Genomic DNA, 24,402 nt, shown 5'->3' with positions numbered 1-24,402 from the left:
CAACAAATATGTTGTTTCAATTCTTTCTATATAAATATCTTTAGAAAATAGTAGTAATAAAAATGAAGGCCTTGATGAAGTTTTTTATCATTTAATATTTTAAGATGTTTTTCTGCCTTTGCAGTTTTCATTAAATATTTGGGATTAACATATACAATTTTTTCATCCAAATTATGCTCAATTTTATATTTTATTTTAATACACATTTTTATCTCAAGTATTGCAGGTATCTATTAAATTTATTTACTTGAATGTTTAGATATTTAGGCTTTTAATTTTTTTGCCATACTGGAATTCTATAAGCATATAAGAAATCTTGAAATTAAATCAGTGATTCTTAAAGGAAACTTGTGCTAATTATGAAAGTGGTTGATCCCTTAGAAAAATAACTAATTATTTTGAAAGATGATAAAAGTGTTGGCCTATTAGTTTTAAAAAAATAAAATGACTATTTATGAAGTGATTTAAAGGGAGTGGTTGCCCAAAGGTTGAGTGTTTTTTCTTGGGCAGCCCAAAGGTAGAAATAAAATACTAAAAAGGAAAAAAGAAAAAGAAAAAGAAAAAGAAAAGGGAAGTGCACAAATGGTTTCTCCTCACCTTCCTGGCTGGTGTCCTTATTCCTCCTTATCTGGTACTGGTTCACTCCATTAGACCTTTCTCTATGTACATATGCATACTCCACATCTCTTCAAATTAATTAAAGCAATGTTATTTCCCATTTGACCTGATCAGATCTCAGCATTATCCAGGCCATCCTCAGTCCCTGCGTACATCCATCCGACTCGCTGCTTGATTTGTGGGTAATTCCACTTTTATAAATCCCTGTGCTCTTTAGTTTTTTCCTAATTTTGAGTCTATAATTTTTTTTTACTCATAAACATTATGTATGAATTGCATAACTAATGCATCATTAATAGGTGATTCAAACTAACAAATAAACATTTTATAACTAAGACAACTAATCTGCAGTTTCAAAATGGGTGGGATGATAAGATTTGGGGTTTCAAAATGGCTCTTTGGCTTTTATGTCCCTCGTCTCTTTCAATTATCTTCTCCTAATGACTTTCCTACATATGCTTTCTTCTACTTGAAAGAGAGTGTAGTTCCTTGGGATTTCCATTTTGCAAGGAAACCTTACGAGAGAGATGGATATATGTGCCTCATTCTTTTCAATTCCAGTTTGAGAGTGACAAAAGAGTTTGGGATTTAGATTCTTTTGGGGCGTTTTCTTGTAACTCTATCTTTTCTTGTTTGACTCTTGCCCCCAATGCTTCTCCTTTTGCTCCTTACTCCCTTGTTGGAAGGTTGAAGTTCCCTCCAAGGTTAAGGCCTTTTTGTGGAAAACTATCTTGGAAAAAATAAATACAAATAATGCTCCTAAGTTGAAGTTCACTTGTTCTTTCATTTTCACTTCACTTGTTCCCTTTGGAGAGAACTGGATTTGCCCTTGCTCTTGCTGTTGCTCTTGCTCTTGCTCTTTGACTTTTAAGGGATTTGGGAATGGTATGGAGAGAGAGGCTCTTTGGCATATCTTAGTTATGGTTTTCTTTTGGTGTATTTGGCTAGAGAGAAATGCTAGAATTTTAAAGGACTTGGACACCCCTCCTAACTTGGTTTGGATTAGAGTGGTGTTTTTAGTGTTGCTCCTTTTTCTTTTGTTTTCTAGTGGATATCTTATCCTCCTTTATTTTCTCTCGTTTTTTTTTTTCTTTGTGTAATATTTTCCTCTCTCTAATAAATTTCTTTTTTTTTTAAAGAAGGATTAATTTTTTTTTCATTTATTTGGTGAAACATGACTTTCTCTCACCCTTTTGGTGTCAAGTGGCAATGAATAATATCTTGAGTTGCACAGAAGGGTTAGGCAAGTACATTAACCTTGATGAAAAAAATGCAGAATTTGAAGCGGAAGTTGGAATTATTGGAAGCTCGTAAGGCTGACAAAAGCATAGAAGTTGAAAATTTGGAGTTTCGATCGGGAAGGAAACGAAAAAGGGAAGTTGAAAATTGGTTGACAAATGTACAAAGAATAAAAGATGAGGTACGAAGTATAGAACAAGAAGTCCCCGGGGGCATAAATCTTTCACGCGTACATCTTGGGAATCAAATTGAGAAAATGACCAAGGAGGTGGAAGAACTTTTAGAACAAGGTAAATTTGCTGAAGGGCTCACAGTAGATGTGCAAGATCCCTTAATACTATTGACAGTGAAATTAGTGGGCCAAAAAGCAGAAGAGAGCATGAAAAAACTCTTGGCATGCATAATGGATGACAGGGTGTTCAGCCTTGGCATCTACGGAATGGGGGGAGCTGGGAAAACCACACTTGCAATGCATATCCACAATGAGTTCTTAAAGAATCCTCGAAGTTATGATCATGTTTACTAGATCACCGTATCTCAACAATTCAGTATTTACAAATTGCAGGGTGACATTGCCAAAGAACTTGGCCTAGAAAATCTTCCTTCGGAGGTTAACGAGAGGAAAAGGGCTGCCACTTTGTTCAGAGCATTGGCAAACAGGAAGAAAACGGTGCTAATTTTAGATGATATGTGGGAGCATTTTACCCTGGAAAAAGTCGGGATACCTATTGGGCCAGATGGGCCTAAGTTGATTCTAACCACTCGATCATTATCAGTGTGTCGCCAGATGGGTTCCCAAGAAATAATCAAAGTGAAGCCTCTTTCAAATGACGAAGCTTGGGAGCTATTCATGGAAAAACTCCAGCCTTATAACAAACTTTCTCCAGATGTGAAAGTTGCTGCTATGTCCATGGCTGAAGAATGTAGGGGTTTGCCACTTGGGATTATCACAATGGCAAGAAGCATGCGAGGAGTCAATGACATTCATGAATGGAGGACTGTTGTGAAGGAATTGAGAGAATCAAAGTCAGGGAGACCTGATATGAAAGAGGAGGTCTTCTCTATATTGAGAATCAGCTATGGTCGCCTGAAGGATCCAATAGTGCTGCAGTGTTTCTTATATTGCGCACTGTTTCCCGAAGACAGTGTAATGAAAAGAGAGAAATTGATAAGGTACTTTATTTTAGAGCGACTGATAGACAGAATGGACAGTAGGCAGGCCAAGTTTGACAAGGGTCATACCATATTAAATGAACTGGAAAACTCTTGCTTGCTAGAAAATGCAATGAGGGGTGAAAACTCACCAAATGTGAAGATGCATGATTTGGTAAGAGACATGGCGCTACAAATAAGTGGTCCTGGTTTCTTGGTAAAAGCTGGACGTAAATTGAGAGAAATACCGGAGGACTGGGGCTGGGCACAGGATCTGGAGAGAGTTTCCTTAATGCGTAATGATATGACAGAAATTAAGACAGGGATATCACCAAGATGTCGTAAACTCTAAACCTTGATGCTACAGGAAAATTGTTTGAAGAAAATTCCAGGCTCTTTCTTTTTGCAGATGTGTGCCCTTAAAGTTCTTGATTTATCTTGAAATGAGGTTCTACAGAGATTGTCGGAGTCTAAATTATGTGCCTTCTTTAGGAAGGCTTCAGGCATTAAAGGAGTTGGACCTTGGAGGAACTGGTATTGAAGAAGCACCTGTAAGTATGGCGAATTTGGTCAACCTGAAAGTCTTGTATATGGATTGTCTAAAGGAGAATGTAGTTGTAGGAGAAGAGATACTGCATCAAATGAGGGATCTCGAAAAATTTGTTGGCCGATTTGGGGATGTGAGAAGACTTCCCCCATGGCTGAATGCCTACTCTATAATAGTTGGATCCGGAAATGTTGATGATTTTGAAGAAATGCAGCTGTATTCTTCTAGAGCAGTAATTTTAAAGGGGTGTAGTGTGAATACCAAGATCCTTGTTCATTTACCTCCTAACATTGAGTACCTAAATTTTCATAGGTGTCGTGATTTAAGGGCACTTCCATGCGGCACATTTTCAAGTCTAGGTGGGTGCCCAAAAATCAAGAAGCTGCTCACACGTGGGTTGCTGCAGTAATATCTTCCTCACCTGGAAAAAATCATTATCTGGAGCTGTGAGCAAATGGAGGAGATAGTTGCAGGTGAAGAAGAAAGAGAAATCGATCGCACATTTTCAAGTCTCAAAGTGTTGAAAATATATGGGTGCCCAAAATCAAGAAGCTGTTCACACGTGGGTTGCTGCAGCAATATCTTCCTAGCCTGGAAAAAATCTCCCTGGAATTGCGAGCAAATGGAGGAGATAGTAGCAGGTGAAGAAGAAGGAGAAGTCAATGGCACATTTTCAAGTCTCAAAAGTGTTGGAAATAGGTGGGTGCCCAATAATCAATAAGCTGTTCACACGTGGGATGCTGCAGCAATATCTTCCTAGCCTGGAAAGAATCAGAGTGTGGGAATGCGAGCAAATGGAGGAGATAGTAGCAAGTGAAGAAGAAAGAGAAGTCAATGGCACATTTTCAAGTCTCAAAGTGTTGGATATGGATGTGTGCCCAAAAATCAAGAAGCTGTTCACAGGTGGGTTGCTGCAGCAATATCTTCCTAGCCTGGAAAAAATCTGTCTGGAATTGCGAGCAAATGGAAGAGATAGTAGCTGGTGAAGAAGACGGAGAAGTCAATGGCACATTTTCAAGTCTCAAAAGTGTTGAAAATAGTTGGGTGCCCAAAAATCAAGAAGCTGTTCACACGTGGGTTGCTGCAGCGATATCATCCTAGCCTGGAAACAATCATTGTCCAGAACTGCGAGCAAATGGAGGAGATAGTCTCAGGTGAAGAAGAAAATGACGACCGGGCAACTGCTGATCTAAGTATTACCTGTCAAGCCTCAAACAATGACGAAATCGGCATAAAAACAATCCACCTTCCAAAATTGAGGATATTACAGTTGTGGTATCTACCAGAATTGAAAAGCAGTTATAGAGGAAAGATGGTTTGTGATACTCTTCATACTGTTGATATAATAAGGGAGTGTGCGAAGTTAAAGAGGCTCCCTCTATCTCCCCCTGCATCTCATGGATGGACAACCATCTCCTTCCCTTGCTCTCCAGGAAATCATTGCTGATGATGATGAATGGTGGGAATCGTTGGTCTGGGACCATCCCGCTGCTAAACCTGCCCTGCAACACTTCCTCAATATACGTAGATGCTACTAAGCTGTTTAAGAAATGCCTGAGAAGAAGACACCGTCATAGTCTCACATTATTTACTGTATTTATGGGCCATGATTGGAATGAAGTTATGAATAGTCTGAAATGCGTTAACATTTTTGTTCTGAAATGCTAAATCTAGTGATCTAAATCAGTAGGCCCATCAGTCCACTATGCATAGCAACACATGCACCACTTGAGATTTTCTAATTTGTGGTGCTTGATTGGTACATGAGGTTTATTGAACCTATCTTCTATCCGTTCAACTTCAATTAACTCCCACTTGAGTTTGAATTTCGAACTTGAAATATAAAAATTGTATGTTATCTTTATTAATATTAATTGTATTACGTTTTATGTTTATGTGCATGTGTATATGTATGTGTTTGTACATAGTTATAGTCCAATAGATACTTATATTTTGAGTTTCAAGTCTTTGTTTTTATTTGGTTCGGTTCAACTCCCTTCCTGTTTGAAGAAAGGTCAAAATTTAGAGATCCATTTGTGTCTTTTAAAAAAAAAAAAAGAAAAAAAGAAATGAGGAGAATAAATAAGGTTTTTTTTTGGATATGCGTGAAGAGGAGCATCTGTCAAAGATTGAGGGAGAAGAACATGAGATGTAAATTACAGAAAATTCTACTTCACGGTTTTTTATCAAACTCACAATTAGAGGGTGTTCATGATTTGATTTGACTGAAAATTTGACAGCAGGTAGACAAGTGGATTTCAACTATTAACAGTATGATTTTTATTAGGACGCCTCTAGGTCAGTCAGTCATTTTTGTTCATGACAACAACACTTTTGAGAAAATTTCTTTTTGTATGTTAATGCTTCAGTTGAAACCTTAAGTATTTCACTGTTATTTAATTGACTCATTGTCCTCCACAAAAATTTTTTTTCCAGAAAAAACTTTGTTCATGCATGCCTCCAGAATGCATGCTTGTTGTGTGCTTTCATGTTTCTGCTTTTTATACTATGCGCCTTTGTTATAAAAATATGTTTATTGCATGTCATGTAATAATACTAAATGTGCTTAGGAGGACGAAATACGAAAGGGGGAGTTAGAAGCAGATAAAGAAAGATAGAATGATGAGAGAGTAGAGGGCCCAGCTCGATGCTGAAAGAGCACACCAGCTTGCTCATGGAAGGAACCATTCTAAAAGTAAGTCTCTTTAAAAAGACAGCATATTTGAAAAACTTATGTAAGGAAAATGTTTTTTGTTTTGGTTTGAATACTTGCTATCTAGACTCTCAAGTTGAGATTTATCTTGCAGGTAGGAAAGACAGAGATTCCAAAAAAAGGAGCAGCAAAAAGAGAAAGGTCCTTCCAATTCCTAATAACACCATCATTTGATTTTTTTTCTTTTGTTCATTCAAAAACAGAAATGCAAACATAAATTTAAAAAATGTGTCGCTAGTTCAAAATTATATCCTTTGTGTTTCATAATAAAACAGACACATATTCTAATTTCTTTATACAATATTAATTATCACGTAATAAGTGGACCATTTTGTGCATATCAAAATTAGTAACCCGATAATTCTGAGCAAGTGACAGCTCGTTGAACTTTGCCGTTTGAAATTGGTGCTTCGATGTCATTTCAATCAATATTGAAGCAGATGAATATTCCGGTCCATGCTTGTGGATGATGATTTGGTGTTTTCCTGACCCAAGTTTAAGCTTTTCATGGAAGAACTTAATTTCATTGATCTGTTGGGTTGTAGTATAAAGCTGCCTGCGCTAGAAATTGATCAAAAGGCAGTATGTCCTTTTAAATATGATAAAAGCAACTGGGTTTGTATCCTTTCTTTCCTATCAAAGTAACTGGGTTTGTAACAAATTACAAACTGCTTTCCTTGTATAAAAGGAAAAACTATTCTTTTGATTCAAACTTTAAACTATATTTTATCTTATTTTAAAGAATAATTAACAAGCAAAAAATATATATATAGTTATAGTAATTAGCAAATCTAATATAAACATATAAATTATAATAGACATAAATTATTTACAACTATAAAAACAGAGTAGATTAAAGTTAAGATTTGCTTTAATTTCCTTAATGCCTTAAGGCTTATGCGTTGTCTCGCAGAGGGTAAAATGCCTCGCCTTAGTTATGGAATTCATGCATAATCATACACACAAATATTGGTTGGATAGTAAAGTTTATATGTGTGTGTGTGTGTGTGTGTGTGTGTGTGTGATTATGTATTAATACCATAACTAATGCATCAATAATAGGTGATTCAAACTAACTAATAAACATTTTATAACTAAGACAACAAATATGCTGTTTCAATTCTTTCTATATAAATATCTTTAGAGAATAGTAGTAATAAAAATGAATGCTTTGATTAAGTTTTTTATCATTTAATATTTTAAGATATTTTTCTGTCTTTGCAGTTTTCATTAAATATTTGGGATTAATATTTACGTCCAAATTATGCTCAAATTTATATTTTATTTTAATACACATTTTACTTACTTGAATGTTTAGATATTTAGGCTTTTAATTTTTCTGCCATACTGGAATTCTATAAGTATATAAGAAATCTTGAAATTAAATCAGTGATTCTTGAAGGAAACTTGTGCTTCTTCAAAATTGATTTTCACCTATTCCAGTCATTGGAAATTCACCTTTCATTTTTCCGTCATGTTATGGTAATCCAATTTTGTCTCTTTCAATTATCTTCTCTTAATGACTTTCCTACATATGCTTTCTTCTAGTTGAGAGAGAGTGTACTTGTCCTCATCTCCACCTCACTCCTTATCTTTATCCTCAGCTTCCTGGCTGGTGTTCGTCCACCTCACTCCTTATCTCCATGTACGTATGCATACTCCTCATCTCTTCAAATTAATTAAAGCAATGTTATTTCCCATTTGACCTGATCAAATCTCAGCCTTATCCAGGCCATCCTCAGTCCCTGCGTACATCCATCCGACTCGCTGCTTGATTTGTGGGTAATTCCTTCCTCTTCTTTAATTCCACTTTCATAAATCCCTGTGCTCTTACTTTAGTTTTTTCCTAATTTCGTGTTTATATATATATATAGATAGATAGATATGCATCTGCCTATAATTAATTTAATTTTTTTGCCTTGCAGAGGGTAAAATGCCTTGCCTTATGCTTTACGCTTTACGCCTTCACCTTACTCATAAACATTATGTATGAATTGCATAACTAATGCATCATTAATAGGTGATTCAAACTAACAAATAAACATTTTATAACTAAGACAACTAATCTGCAGTTTCAAAATGGGTGGGATGATAAGATTTGGGGTTAATTTCACCTATTCCTGTCATTGGAAATTCACCTTTCGGTGTTTTTATTTTTATTTTTTGGGGTCATCGGATTTGGGGTGGTTCTTTGGCTTTTATGTCCCTCGTCTCTTTCAATTATCTTCTCCTAATGACTTTCCTACATATGCTTTCTTCTACTTGAAAGAGAGCGTACTTCCTTGGGATTTTCATTTTGCAAGGGAACCTTACGAGAGAGATGGATATATGTGCCTCATTCTTTTCAATTCCAGTTTGGGAGTGACAAAAGAGTTTGGGATTTAGATTATTTTGGGGGTTTTTCTTGTAACTCTTTCTTTTCTTGTTTGACTCTTGCCCCCAATGCTTCTCCTTTTGCTCCTTACTCCCTCGTTGGAAAGTTGAAGTTCCCTCCAGGGTTAAGGCATTTTTGTGGACAACAATCTTGGAAAAAATAAATACCAATAATGCTCCTAAGTTGAAGTTCACTTGTTCTTTCATTTTCACTTCACTTGTTCCCTTTGGAGAGAACTGGATTTGCCCTTGCCCTTGCTCTTGCTCTTTGACTTTTAAGGGGTTTGGAATGGTATGGAGATAAGGGCTTTTTGGCAGTTCTTAGTTATGGTTTTCTTCTTGCTGTATTTGGCTACAGAGGAATGCCAGAATTTTTAAGAAGTTGGACACCCATCTTACCTTGCTTTGGATTAGAGTGGTGTTTTTAGTGTTGCTGTGGGTTTCCGGGAATGGTTTCTTTCGGTATCTTCCTCTGGCAGATTTAGAGTGGGACTGTGTGGCTTTGCTCGAGTAGAGCTGATATGTAATCTTTGTTTTCTGGAGTTTTTATTTTGCTCCTTTTTCTTTTGTTTCTAGTGGATATCTTATCCTCCTTTTTTTCTCTTCTTTTTTCTTTGTGTAATACTTTCCTCTCTCTAATAAATATCTTTGTTTATTAAAAAATGATTAATTTTTTTTTTTTTTTCGTTCATTTGGTGAAATGTGACTATCTCTTACCCTTTTGGTGTCAGGTAGCAATGAATATCTTGTGGTTGCACAGAAGGGTTAGGCAAGTACATTAACCTTGATGAAAAAATGCAGAATTTGAAACAGAAGTTGGAATTATTGAAGCTCGTAAGGCTGACAAAAGCATAGAAATTGAAAATTTGGAGTTTCAAACGGGAAGGAAACGAAAGAGGGAAGTTGAAAATTGGTTGACAAATGTACAAAGAATAAAAGATGAGGTGCGAAGTATAGAACAAGAAGTCCCCGGGGGCATAAATCTTTCACGCGTACATCTTGGGAATCAAATTGAGAAAATGACCAAGGAGGTGGAAGAACTTTTAGAACAAGGTAAATTTGCTGAAGGGCTCACAGTAGATGTGCAAGATCCCTTAATACTATTGACAGTGAAATTAGTGGGCCAAAAAGCAGAAGAGAGCATGAAAAAACTCTTGGCATGCATAATGGATGACAGGGTGTTCAGCCTTGGCATCTACGGAATGGGGGGAGCTGGGAAAACCACACTTGCAATGCATATCCACAATGAGTTCTTAAAGAATCCTCGAAGTTATGATCATGTTTACTAGATCACCGTATCTCAACAATTCAGTATTTACAAATTGCAGGGTGACATTGCCAAAGAACTTGGCCTAGAAAATCTTCCTTCGGAGGTTAACGAGAGGAAAAGGGCTGCCACTTTGTTCAGAGCATTGGCAAACAGGAAGAAAACGGTGCTAATTTTAGATGATATGTGGGAGCATTTTACCCTGGAAAAAGTCGGGATACCTATTGGGCCAGATGGGCCTAAGTTGATTCTAACCACTCGATCATTATCAGTGTGTTGCCAGATGGGTTCCCAAGAAATAATCAAAGTGAAGCCTCTTTCAAATGACGAAGCTTGGGAGCTATTCATGGAAAAACTCCAGCCTTATAACAAACTTTCTCCAGATGTGAAAGTTGCTGCTATGTCCATGGCTGAAGAATGTAGGGGTTTGCCACTTGGGATTTTCACAATGGCAAGAAGCATGCGAGGAGTCAATGACATTCATGAATGGAGGACTGTTGTGAAGGAATTGAGAGAATCAAAGTCAGGGAGACCTGATATGAAAGAGGAGGTCTTCTCTATATTGAGAATCAGCTATGGTCGCCTGAAGGATCCAATAGTGCTGCAGTGTTTCTTATATTGCGCACTGTTTCCCGAAGACAGTGTAATGAAAAGAGAGGAATTGATAACGTACTTTATTGCAGAGGGATTGATAAACGGAATGGACAGTAGGCAGGCCGAGTTTGACAAGGGTCACACCATATTAAATGAACTGGAAAACTCTTGCTTGCTAGAAAAAGTAATGGGCTGGGATATGAAGATGCACGATTTGGTAAGAGACATGGCGCTACAAATAAGTGGTCCTGGTTTCTTGGTAAAAGCTGGACTAAAGTTGAGAGAAATACTGAATGACTGGGCACAGGATCTGGAGAGAGTTTCCTTAATGCGTAATGATAATGACAGAAATTAAGGCAGGGATATCACCAAGATGTCCTAAACTCTCAACCTTGATGCTACAGGAAAATAATTTGGAGAAAATTCCAGACTCTTTCTTTTTGCAGATGTGTGCCCTTAAAGTTCTTGATTTATCTAGAAATAAGGTTGTACAGAGGCTACCAAATACCATATCAGCCTCCGAGAATCTTACTGCATTATTGCTCAGAGATTGTTGGAGTCTAAAATGTGTGCCTTCACTAGCAAAGCTTCCGGCATTAAAGGAGTTGGACCTTGGAGGGACTGGTATAGAAGAAGCACCTGAAAGTATGGCGAATTTGGTCAACCTGAAAGTCTTGTATATTGATTGTCTAAAGGAGAATGTAGTTGTAGGAGAAGAGATACTGCATCAAATGAGGGATCTTGAAAAATTTATTGGCCGATTCGGGGATGTGAGAAGATTTCCCCCATGGCTGAATGCCTACTCTATAATGGTTGGATCCGGATATGTTCATGATTTTATGGAAATGTGGCTGTATTCTTCTAGAGCAGTAATTTTAAAGGGGTGTAGTGTGAATACAGAGATCCTTGTTCATTTACCTCCTAACATTGAGTACCTAAATTTTCATAGGTTTTATGATTTAAGGGCACTTCCATGCGGCACAGTTTCAAGTCTCAAAGTGTTGGATATAGATGGGTGCCCGAAAATCAAGAAGCTGTTCACACGTGGGTTGCTGCAGCAATATCTTCCTAGCCTGGTGAAAATCAGTGTCTGGAATTGCGAGCAAATGGAGGAGATAGTAGCAGGTGAAGAAGAAAGTGAAGTCAATGGCACCTTTTCAAGTCTCAAAAGTGTTGAGAATAGTTGGGTGCCCAAAAATCAAGAAGCTGTTCACACGTGGGTTGCTGCAGCAATATCTTCGTAACCTGGGAAACATCAGTGTCTGGAGTTGCGAGCAAATGGAGGAAATAGTAGCAGGTGAAGAAGAAGGAGAAGTCAATGGCACATTTTCAAGTGTCAAAGTGTCGAAAATAGTTGGGGGCCCAAAGCTCAAGAAGCTGTTCACATGTGGGTTGCTGCAGCAATATCTTCGTAGCCTGGAAACAGTCAGTGTCTGGAGATGCGAGCAAATGGAGGAGATAGTAGCAGGTGAAGATGAAAGAGAAGTCAATGGCACATTTTCAAGTCTCAAAGTGTTGGAAATTGTTGGGTGCCCAAAAATGAAGAAGGTGTTCACACGTGGGTTGCTGCCGCAATATCTTCCTAGCCTGGAAACAATCGTTGTCCAGAACTGCGAGCAAATGGAGGAGATAGTAGAAGGTGAAGAAAAAAATGACGACCGGGCTACTGCTGTTCTAAGTTTTAACAGTTCAGCCTCAAACAATGACAAAATCGGCATAAAAACAATCCACCTTCCAAACTTGAGGATATTACGGTTGTGGAATCTACCAGAATTGAAAAGCATTTATAGGGGAAAGATGGTTTGTGATACTCTTCATACTGTTGATATAATAAGGAAGTCTCCGAAGCTAAAGAGGCTCCCTCTATCTCCCCTTGCATCTCATGGATGGACAACCATCTCCTCCCCTTGCTCTCCAGGAAATCATTGCTGATGATGATGAATGGTGGGAATCGTTAGTCTGGGACCATCCCACTGCTAAACCTGCCCTGCAACCCTTCCTCAATATATGTAGATGCTACTAAGCTGTTTTAAGAAATGCCTGAGAAGAAGACACCATCATAGTCTCGCATTATTTACTGTATTTGTGAGTCTTGATTGGAATGAAGTTATGAATGGTCTGAAATGCGTGTACATTATTGTTCTGAATTGCTAAATCTAGCGATCTAAAGTTAAATTTAAATTTTTTCACAGAACATATTTTTTTCAGTAGTTAAAGTGGAATTGCATTGTAATTCTATTTTCAGAAATTATTAATCTATTCCACAAAAGCATTTGTATTGTAGACTCAGAAACACCTCAACATCCTCCCAAATTGGACATTCTCATGTGCTAACTATAATTGAGACAAGTTGTGCCTTAATTACAGCATTTTATTTTCCTGCAGTTCTCAAGTAGTCATCCAGTGATCAGTGATATCAAGTTTTGATATTGCTAGTTTTTTTCTCGTTATGATTCCATTAACAAATGAATTATTTCTTTTTGTATGTTAATGCTTCAGTTGAAACCTTAAGTATTTCACTGTTATTTAATTGACTCATTGTCCTCCACAACAATTTTTTTAGAAAGAAAAAACTTTGTTCATGCATGCCTCCTGAATGCATGCTAGTTGTGTGCTTTCATGTTTCTGCTTTTTATACTATGCGCCTTTGTTATAAAAATATGTTTATTGCATGTCATGTATTACTAAATGTGCTTAGGAAGACGAAATACGAAAGGGGGAGTTAGAAGCAGATAGAGAAAGATAGAATGATGAGAGTATACAGGGCCCAGCTCGATGCTGAAAGGGCACACAAGCTTGCTCATGGAAGGAACCATTCTAAAAGTAAGTCTCTTTAAAAAGACAGCATATTTGAAGAACTTCTGTAAGGAAAATGTTTTTTGTTTTGGTTTGAATGCTTGTTATCTAGACTCTCAAGTTGAGATATATCTTGCAGGTAGGAAAGACAGAGATTCCAAAAAAAGGAGCAGCAAAAAGAGAAAGGTCCTTCCAATTCCTAATAACACCATCATTTGATTTTTTTTCTTTTGTTCATTCAAAAACAGAAATGCAAACATAAATTTAAAAAATGTGTTGCTAGTTCAAAATTATATCCTTTGTGTTTCATAATAAAGCAGACACATATTCCAATTTCTTTATACAAAATTAATTATCACGTAATAAGTGGACCATTTTGTGCATATCAAAATTAGTAACCCGATAATTCTGAGCAAGTGACAGCTCGTTGAACTTTGCCATTTGAAATTGGGGCTTTGATGTCATTTCAATTTATATTGAAGCAGATGAATATTCTGGTCTATTGGATGAATATTCCGGTCCATGCTTGTGGATGATGATTTGGTGTTTTGCTGTCCCAAGTTTAAGCTTTTCATGGAAGAACTTCATTTGATTGATCTTTTGGGTTGTAGTATAAAGCTGCCTGCGCTAGATATTGACCAAAAGGCAGTATTTCCTTTTAAATATGATAGAAGTAACTGGGTTTGTAACAACAGGCACCAGTAGCAATTACAAACTGCTTTCCTTGTATAAAATTTTAAAAAATCTAGAATGTCTGTAGCCAGTTGATGCAACTCTGCCTGGAAGCTATCAAAGTCAACTCAAATTGAAGTTTTGGATCCTTTCTTTCCTATATTTGAGTTTATGAAAATTGTGGTATTAACCTCTGACCTTCTCAATATTAAGCCCAAGGAAATAGATTTTTAATTTGTTATTGACTCATTTAGTTAGTCCCCATCCAAGCTTAACTAGTTAACTAATCATGCTTTTGTCTTCTGTAGTCTTCCTAAGCATTTTCTTTGAAATTTACCTTTGTAGCACTCATGGAGATCTCCCTCGAGTTCCTCAAGCTCATCGTCTGAATCTTCTAGTAGTGATGATGAAGAGAGAGAGTCAAGGAAGATCAAAATCCAGGTCAAGATCGAAACGCCAGAGCCATAGCAATGAAGAGGCGGAAGGGCCAGTGCCACTGTCCACTTTCTTTGGGAGCGTGAAGAGCTGATGATGCCCTTGTAGGAGAACACTATTTTGAGTCATTTGTATTTTTAAAGATTCTTTCCTTCAAACAGCAGATGAGTGAATCCATTCTCCCTTTGCTTTTGGTGGAAATTGGGCCCCTCTTGTTATCAAGTTTTATTTTCCCTTTAATTTCTTTTACGAGAAATAATTTAATTTGAGTGTTTCGCTTGGCAAGTGCATTTCTAATGTGTTGTCATTGCAGGAAAAAACTAATGTATGAAAAATGTTTTCCTTGGGAGGAAAATAGTTTGATTGAAAAGTATTAGAATTCTCATGAACAAGATGGAATAAGATAGAATTGAATTGTTCTTTATGATAGTACATAATTATTATATGATTTTTATTTTGAATCTATTTCATTCTAGAATACAAAATATTGGGTTAGTTTTCTTGGAGGGAGAATGTTTTTCATTGACCCTAAACCCCTAGTTAAGGGTGCCAAGTGACAGAGGACAGATGAGAAGGGAGAGAAGAAATGAGAACATTAAAAAGAGAATAGGAAAGAGGGAATGAAGAATGAAGGTGGAAGAACAGACCTAATCGGAAATATGAGTTCCATTCAAAACTAATAAACAGAACTTCACTTTTTCATGTTTGATTATTAAGTGAGAAATATATATATATCAAATTAATAAATAAATTTTAATTTTACACATTCTTTATATTTAATTTTTCTTAATTTTTAATCACATTAGAATAATTTTTTATTTTAAATGGTATTTAACATAGAGAGAAAATGTAGAGAAAAATAAATTTCCTTCTTATATTACTTCTTTCTTTTTTCCAAATAAAATCTTTGATCCAAATTGGCCATAAGTAAAGAACGAAACAATTGACGTAAACTTCAGTAAATATATATATAAAATTTAGAATTTCTCAAATAACTAAATCTAGCTAAAATTAATCGTAAATGGCATAATCCTTCGAAACAACAATGAACTTTTTTCTCTTACAAAGATTGAAGAAGAGAAATATTGGAAAGAACGAAAAATTTAAAATGCACTAACATATGTTACAGTAACATTTGGCCATACAATTTTTAACTGAAGATTAGAGAAAATGATCCCTATAGGGCATGAATATCAATTAAAATCAGAGTGTAATTGGCATATAATGGGGGCGTCATAGTACACATTTTTTTTTAAAAAACCAAACCAATCATATCAATTAACCAAATTATTAAAAATTAAAAACATGTTGACCAATCACAAAGAACAAATTTTTTTTTTAAAAAAAATAAGTCCATGCACAAACCATATCAATTCTCAAGGTTAAAAAATTTTGCCCATAATTAAATATTTCAGTGTAAAGTCCATCTCGGTTGCAGATGGAAGATATATACATGAAGAAATCATCAAATCACCAGAACATATGAAACATAGAACCACACCGACCAAGACCAAAATGATTAAAAATTTGACTCTTCAATTCATGCTGATTGATACTCAGGATTAAATGCAAGAGCCTCTCGATAGATCAGCTCCTTCATTTGCTCCTCGGACAGTGCATGCTGCTCAAAGTCGAAACTGAAGGGAGTCATACAAACTGGCTCATCACTTATGTCATGCAACAACGTCAAGTATGGATGTGCTAGTGCATCTTCAACTGCATCAAGCAAAAATTCAAAGAGAAATAAGAACAATGAACTAGAAAAATGCAGAGTTGGGTTTGAACAAGTGTAACAAAGCATGAACATAGTCACTTCATAAGCTTCAATTTAAGGTTTAAAACAGACTTCGTAAGAGTTTCTCATACACTCTTGGACAACATTGTTTTGCCTATATAAAATACGACTGATAAAAAATACTCCATCTTATATTGGTCGAAGGTAGTTCACTCAACCCACGGAACAGAGATCTACAGCTAACATCAGGATCAAAGGTCAGTGGTCATTAATCATAAATGAAAAAAAATAAGAGATACGTTAAATACCGTAATATAGAGTGGATATACAATATGTGATTGAGCAAGAAAATAAATGAACAAATAAATAAAAGCAGGAGAAAATTACATTGCGTAATAAAATGTTGTTCTGCGTCTGTAGAGATGAATGCAACAATACATGTACATTTAGATGGTAAATATGGACCGGTAGTTAGAAAATGCCAGTAAGTGGAAGTTTAAACATAATTTCCTCTTAATATGCTAGTGTCATTTGAACCAACTCAGTAAACCATAGTCGTTTGATTGCAGCGCTTAATATCCCCTCCTAATTCCTCTAAATCAATACATCATCCATCAATGTCTCTATTAATTATTCATTGATTTTATCAATTGAACCTACTTATGTGTGTAATTGATGATGACCTCATAGCTGATTAAATAAGAAACAAATTTTTCCTTAAGATGGACAAGACTGAGGCTTCATTTGGATCAAGGATTTCGTACAAGGAAACGAACATAAAGGCAAATGAAAAAGGAATCTATTTTCCATTATATTTCTGTGTATTAAATATTATTAAAAACGAAAATATGCTCTAATATCATTAAAATTAAGAATAAGTGTAACAACCCAAAATTTCTCTATTTTTTTTATATACTATTTTAATATCCTTGCTATAGTCTCACAGGCCTCAAATAGGCACTAGAGTATTTCTGTAGATAGTGGGCACACCTATGCAGCGGGAAAACATAAATCACATAACTACAAATATACATACAATACTAGAATCAAGTAATTTTCCATGTTATATTTACATATACCAATATTACCTCCCCAAAACTCAAACCTCCCTATACCAACTTACCCTAAGTACAGAGCAACAAAGGGACTTTCTATTTGCGAGCCTGATCTGCTAGCCTAACTGGCTTACCTAAAAAATGTTAAAGTAATGGGTGGAGTCGATGTTCAGTAACTGGAAATATGCTATTACTAGTGTGTGGCGACCAAGTTGCATATCAATAATAATAGTATTTGAAATTGTAAAGCTAGCAAATCAATAAAAATATATTTTACGTGTATCGTAGCTTAAAATATAACTGTATCATCTGGACTTTCTATCTTTCATACTACTAATGTCATACTATACACATCAAATGCTGTAAAATAGTACACACACACACACACACACACACACACACACACACACACACACACATTATATATAACTATGTTTTTCCCCTGAAATTTGTATGTCATGATTTGACCCCTCATGACAGGGTTGTGCGGCCCGTAGGCGAGACTTAATTCTGGCTAGCCTACCAAGTAAGTCATTGTACTCTACATTACCTTAGTCTGGCCAAACTACATCCACTCCTAGGCACGGAACTGGAATTGCTACCTCGTCAAACTGGCCCCCTCAACCCAAACTGGGGAGCGCCATCCTCTTCGAGCACGGTTTGACGGTACCCACACACTATCTGAGATATGTGGTTGCACTCTATTTTGTATATAGCAATGGATTGTGCTCTGTAGATTATATCTGTCTGTAATATCTCATTAGGGATCTGATATTATATAAATATATATACTATGATTATCTTTGCTATTTTTATCATGTTTCCAAAATAACCATAAAACTATAACTCTGTACTATAAATACTGTAATATCTAAACAACATATTTTGTAGCATCTTGATGCTATAACCGTATATTCTGTCTGTATAAACTATATGTATAAACTAAGTGGTTTGGCATTAGGAAAAACGTGACATTCTGTAAATGCTGTATATATTGATCTGAATAAACATCTGTGTATATGTATATATGTTTGTCTGTATAAATATCTGAATATAATGATCTGAATAAAACTGTATATGTACATATATTTGTATATACTATATAACATGATATTCGGGAAAACTGTATAAAATTCTATATCAGATAATATCTACTCAAGCCACACATACTTTAATTCTCTTATTTTGTTAACACTGCATAATAACTGGTATACATGCATATCCATAAAATCTCTGATAACATAATTAAAATCTCCTAGCATAGCATATTTTCCTTACTTGATTTCTGCGAAAGCCCCTTACTGAGCCTAGTCCTACTCCCGCAGGGTTGCCCACTCAATATCCTGAAAACAACATCTCTCAAAATAAAATATTATTATTTTTCTATGTACATCTTTTTATATAACTATGGGAAAGACAAATTATGAATAAAACGCCTTACCTTGAAATTGGGATGGAATTCGAACCACTCCCACCAACGATCCGCTCCAACAGACTTGTAAAGAACTTTCCCAAGAGCGTCATGGTGATCTCAGATAGTTGATCCGACGAGAAACGAAGTCGGGATCGAAGAGAGAAGGGGAGAGGGTCGTGAGAGAGAGAAAGAGGAGGGTTTCTTGCGCCAAAAATCTGTCAAAAATCCGTGTTTTAGCTATTTATAGAGTCAGATTTGTCGACGAGACACGTCATCTCGTCAACGAGTACCGTAGAAAGTTCGTCGACGAACCTGCATCTCTCGTTCACAAGTTCCAGGTTGCCACAAACCTCTCTCGGTATCTTCTCATCAACAAGATGTGTCTTTGTCGACGAGGTCCTAATGTATCCTTATCGACAAATTCCCTGTGTTCGTCGACGAGGCCCTGATTAATTTTTGGGGTTATTACATTGTCCCCTCCTTATAAAATTTCATCCTCGAAATTTACTATTCGTGTTGAATATCATCCAAATAATCTAGCATCCCAAGAGGTAAATGGTCTACTTATTTTATTATTTACCCTCACTTATGGAGGAGGAATATCGTGGTTACATATTAAGCTTTGGGAGATTACATATATAAAACTAAAAGACTACCTACTAACTAAATTAATACATGTATCTGCAAAAGAAACGTTACCTCACTACTTACATTTTACTTGATTACTGCTAATTTTCTTGGAATAAATGGGGGTATTTCTGTCTTATTTCATCCTCAAGTTCCCAATAAGCTTCTTCTGTAGCATGATTCTTCCACAAAACCTTCGCTAGCTGAATTTCTTTCGTGCGTAATTTTTGTGTCTTCTGATCTAAAATCTGTATTGGTGCTTCCTCATAAGCTAGTGAATCTTTAATTTCTATCCCTGCATAGCTGATTATGTGGGATGGGTCTAGGACGTATTTCCTTAACATAGCAACATGAAACACGTCATGAATTCTAACTAGAGTTGGTGGCAAAGCTAGCATATGGGCAACTGACCCTACTCTCTCTAGTATCTCAAAAGGGCTAATATACCTGGGGCTTAACTTGCCATTCTTCCCAAATCTCATAATTCCTTTCAGAGGAGCTATCTTCAAAAATACCCGATCTCCCACATCAAACTCTAACTCTCGGTGGCAAGTGTCTACGTAGCTTTTCTGCCGAGTCTGTGCGATGCTGATTCTTTCTTTAATTAGTCGGACCTTGTCGTACGCCTGCCGTGCAATCTCTGGACCCAATACTCTCCTCTCACCTACCTTATCCCAGAAGAGAGGAGAACGACAACTACTACCATACAATGCCTCGTAGGGTGTCATGCCGATGCTAGCCTGATAACTATTATTGTAAGCAAACTCGACTAACGGCATAAACTGGGTCCAACTCCCCCCAAAATCAAGCACGCACGCACGAAGCATATCTTTTAATATCTGGATCGTCCTCTTGGTCTGCCCATCTGTCTGGGGGTGAAAAGTAGTGCTGAATGCTAACTGGGTACCCATAGCCTTCTGAAAACTTTTTCAAAACTGTGAAGTAAACTAAGGGTCTTGGTCGGAGACTATGGATACCGGTACCCCATGGACACGAACTATCTCCTGAACATATATTTCCGCTAGTCTATCCATGGAATAACCGACTTTAATAGGGATGAAATGAGCTGTCTTTGAAATATCTTCTGCTTTAATTTTCACTTGGAGATAACCCGACTGCAGGTCAATTTTAGAGTAAACCTGGGTCCCCTGGAGTCAATCAAATAAATCATCATTCCTAGGGAGAGGATATTTATTCTTGATTGTCAGTTTATTTATCTCCTTATAATCGATACACAATCTCATGGTCCCGTCCTTCTTTTTCACGAACAGAACTGGGCCGCCCAGGGCGATACACTGGGCCTAATAAATCCTTTGTCCAACAATCACTGTAACTACTCTTTTAATTCTTTCAACTCAACTGGAGCCATACGGTATAGTGCTTTAGATATTGGTGCTGACCTCGGCAACAGATCTACAGTAAACTCAATCTCTCGGTCCGGTGGCAAGCTAGGTAATTCCTTCGAAAAAACGTCTGGAAATTCTCTCACTACTGGTATGTCATCGTGTTTTAATTATTCTTTTGGCAAATATTTTATATATGTGACATGCCCCTGGAAACCACCTTGTAGCAGTCTCCTCACCTGAATAGTCGACACCAGCTGTGGTGAGGCACGTACGTGTGATCTCATGATCCCATATTCTTGCTTGCCCTAGGGTTTGAAAATCACTTCTCTCTAATGGCAATCAATACTGGCGTGATGAGTAGCTAGCCAGTCCACACCCAGTATCACATCAAACCCCTGCATATCTAAGACCACGAGATCCGCTGGTAGTACTCTCTCCTGAATATTTACTGAAAAATTTTGAAGCACTTTCCTTCATCTTACTATAAATCCTATTGGCGTACCTACAGATAGTTCTACATCTAATAATTGTGTCTTTACCCCAATTATTTTGACATATCCCGCCGATATAAAAGAGTGGGTAGCACCTGTATCAAATAAAACAATATATTTATATGGTAAAGCAATAATGGTACCTGTGACCACATCTCCAGCCATCTCAACTTCACCCGATGTCAACGCATAGACCCTCGCCGGTGCAGTATTCCTCTTCTGTCCTTTGTGAGGCACTTGGTATCCACCCCGAAATGGTCTGGGAGCTGGTGCATAATTTGACGGCGTCTAACACAATCGAGCCATATGACCAAGTTTCCCATAGCGATAACAAATATTCTCCCCTAGCTGGCACTCACTTGGGTGTCTCCGTCCATATCTAAGACAAGTGGCAGGAGGCTGTCCACCCTGAAATCCTCTATGCTCTACCATCTGTCTCTGATCGCTGCTAGATCTATCTCCTCTCCAAGGACCTCGACTGGGACTTGCTTGAAAACTCGAGGGTGCGATCCTCTTCTTCTGACTTTATATTTTAGTCTCCCTCGATAGACTCTCCTCTACTATAATAGTCCTATCAACCAACTCTGCAAAATCCTGGATCCTTAGTACTGCCACCTGCCTATAAATATCTCACCTCAGATTTCTCTCGAACATTCTAGTCTTCTTAACTTCATCTGAAACGATATACGGGCAGAAACGCGAGAGCTCGATAAATCTAGCCACGTACTGCTGGACTGTTAATGATCCCTAGGATAAGCTAAGAAACTTCTGCACTCGAGCCTCTCTAACTGAGGCAGGATAGTATCTATCGAAGGAAACATCCCTGAAACGGGCTCAGTTCATCGGCACTGGAGTCCTCTGCTCCTCCAATAGTCTAGTGGCCATCCACCATCTCTCAGCCTCCCCTGTCAGTCTATACGTAGCGTACAGAACTCTCTACTCATCTGTGTAGTGAAGTACTATCAAGATCTTCTCTACTTCCTACATCCAATTCTCTACAAATGCAGGGTCAGCTGCTCTAGAGAACTTCGGTGGGTTCATCTTCATAAATTTCTCTATGATACATCCCTGAGCTAGAGATGGACCTCCCTGCTCTCTAGAGCTCCGCGCTATCTCAGCCATAACTTGCTGAGCCACACTACACAGCACAACATTTAAATCTGCACCTTCTACGTCAGAAGGCCCAGCACCATCGTCCCCACTAGCGTGAGCGCCATTGCCTCCTGGGTCCATCCTGAAAATATGTAGAACACTGTTTCAGAATCCTATTTCCCATACAAACCTAACTTATTCTATTCATCTAAAACTTCAGATTCTCTATTAACAATCCCCCTTGTTCCTGACCCGAAATCAAATCCTGCAACCTAAACACATGACTTGTCGATAGTTTACTATGGCTTTCTTGAAATCATCACTCCAGGATAAACACATAAACGATCACGAAAATCCTGTATCCAGACCACGAAATAAAACCTCAAATCTTTTCCTATATTCTGATATTATTTTTCGCTGTACTCTAGAGTCTGCAGAACCTAACAACCTAGGCTCTGATACCATAAATGTAACAACCCAAAATTTCTCCATTTTTTATATATATTATTTTAATATCCTTGCTAATAGTCTCACAGGCCTCATATAGGCATTGGAGTATTTCTGTAGATAGTGGGCACACCTATGCAGCGAGAAAACATAAATCACATAACCACAAATATACATTCAATACCAGAATCCAGTAATTTTCCATGTTATATTTACATATACCAGTATCACCTCACGAAAACTCAAACCTCCCTGTACCAACTTACCCTAAATACAGAGCAACAAAAGGACTTTCTATCCACGAGCCTAATCTGCTCGCCTAACTGACTCACCTAAAAAATGTTAAAGTAATGGGGTGAGTCGACGCTTAGTAAGTGGAAATATGCTATTACTAGTGTGTGGCGACCAAGTTGCATATCAATAATAATAGTATTTGAAACTGTAAAGCTGGAAAATTAGTAAAAATATATTTTACGTTTATCGTAGCTTAAAATATAATATATCATCTGAACTTTCTATCTTTCATACTGCTAATATCATACTATATACATCAAATGCTGTAAAACTGTATATATATATATAACTATGCTTTTCCCTAGAAAAGCATAGTAATTCTGACTGGCCTACCAAGTAAGTCACTGTACTCTACACTACCTTAGTTCGGCCAAACTACATCCACTCCTAGGCACAGAATTGGAACTGCTACCTCGTTAAACCGTCCCCCTCAACCCAAATTGGGGAGTGTCATCCTCTCCAAGCACGGTTTGACAGTACCCACACATTATCTGAGATATGTGGTTGCACTCTATTCTGTATATAGCAACTGTATCGTGCTCTATAAACTGTATCTGTCTGTAATATCTCATCAGGGATCTGATACTATATAAATATATATACTATGATTATCTTTGCTGTTTTTATCATGTTTCCAAAATAACCATAACACTATAACTCTGTACTGTAAACACTGTAATATCTGAACAACATATCTATAGCATCTTGATGCTATAACTATATATTCTGTCCATATAAACTATCTACATAAACTGAGTGTTATGGCATTAGGAAAAACATGACATTCTGTAAATACTGTATATACTGATCTGAATAAACATCTGTGTATATGTATATATATATCTGTCTATATAAATATCTGAATATACTAATCTGAATAAAACTATATATGTACATATATTTGTATATACTATATAACATGATATTCGGGAAAACTGTATAAAATTCTATATCAGATACTATCTACTCAGGCCACACATACTTTAATTCTCTTATTTTGTAAACACTGCATAATAACTGGTATATATGCATATCCATAAAATCTCTGATAACATAATTAAAATCTCTTAGCATAGCATATTTCCCTTTCTTGATTTCTACGAAAGCCCCTTACTGAGCCTAGTCCTACTCCCGCAGGGTTGCCCACTCAATATCCTAAAAACAACATCTCATAGAATAAAATATCACTATTTTTCTATGTAGAACTTTTTATATAACTATGGGAAAGACAAATTCTGAATAAAACGCCTTACCCTGAAATTGGGATGGAATTTAAACCACTCCCACCAACAATCCGCTCCGACGGACTTGCAAAGAACTTTCTCAAGAGCGTCGTGGTGATCTTAGATCGTCAATCCGGTGAGAAATGGAGCCAGGATTGAAGAGAGAAGGGGAGAGGGTTGTGAGAGAGAGAGAGAGAGAGAGGGAGAGGAGGGTTTCTTGCCCCAAAAATCTGTCAAAAATCCATGTTTCAGCTATTTATAGAGTTAGATTC

General features: G+C 37.0%; 2 protein-coding genes and 1 pseudogene across 2 annotated transcripts; all 3 read left to right on the top strand.

Moving 5' to 3' along the window:
* Positions 1–1,888: 1,888 nt before the first annotated feature.
* LOC131158692 (disease resistance protein RFL1-like) lies at positions 1,889–2,383 on the top strand. Its single transcript, XM_058113558.1, has one exon. It carries the CDS (start codon positions 1,889–1,891, stop codon positions 2,381–2,383), a length of 495 nt encoding a protein of 164 aa, XP_057969541.1.
* On the top strand, positions 1,992–4,542 carry LOC131158691 (probable disease resistance protein At1g15890). Its single transcript, XM_058113557.1, has 3 exons — positions 1,992–3,350; positions 3,502–3,788; positions 4,303–4,542. The coding sequence occupies exons 1-3, from the start codon at positions 2,546–2,548 to the stop codon at positions 4,540–4,542; spliced, it is 1,332 nt and encodes a 443-aa protein (XP_057969540.1). The 5' UTR covers positions 1,992–2,545.
* Positions 4,543–4,559: 17 nt separating this feature from the next.
* LOC131158690 (disease resistance protein RFL1-like) lies at positions 4,560–12,786 on the top strand (annotated as a pseudogene).
* Positions 12,787–24,402: the final 11,616 nt, after the last annotated feature.

This window comes from Malania oleifera, chromosome 6, assembly GCF_029873635.1.
Source record: "Malania oleifera isolate guangnan ecotype guangnan chromosome 6, ASM2987363v1, whole genome shotgun sequence".
Lineage (NCBI taxonomy): Eukaryota > Viridiplantae > Streptophyta > Magnoliopsida > Santalales > Ximeniaceae > Malania > Malania oleifera.
This window is presented reverse-complemented; position numbering and strand designations above follow the sequence as displayed.

What these genes read in the sequence shown, in the direction of transcription:
- LOC131158692 (XM_058113558.1), top strand. Translation starts at nt 1,889, where the DNA reads ATGCAGAATTTGAAGCGGAAGTTGGAATTATTGGAAGCTCGTAAGGCT.
- LOC131158691 (XM_058113557.1), top strand. Translation starts at nt 2,546, where the DNA reads ATGTGGGAGCATTTTACCCTGGAAAAAGTCGGGATACCTATTGGGCCA. An exon ending in AGGGATATCACCAAGATGTC is followed by an intron (nt 3,351 to 3,501) that starts GTAAACTCTAAA and finishes TGCCTTCTTTAG; the next exon opens with GAAGGCTTCAGGCATTAAAG. An exon ending in AGCTGTATTCTTCTAGAGCA is followed by an intron (nt 3,789 to 4,302) that starts GTAATTTTAAAG and finishes GGGATGCTGCAG; the next exon opens with CAATATCTTCCTAGCCTGGA.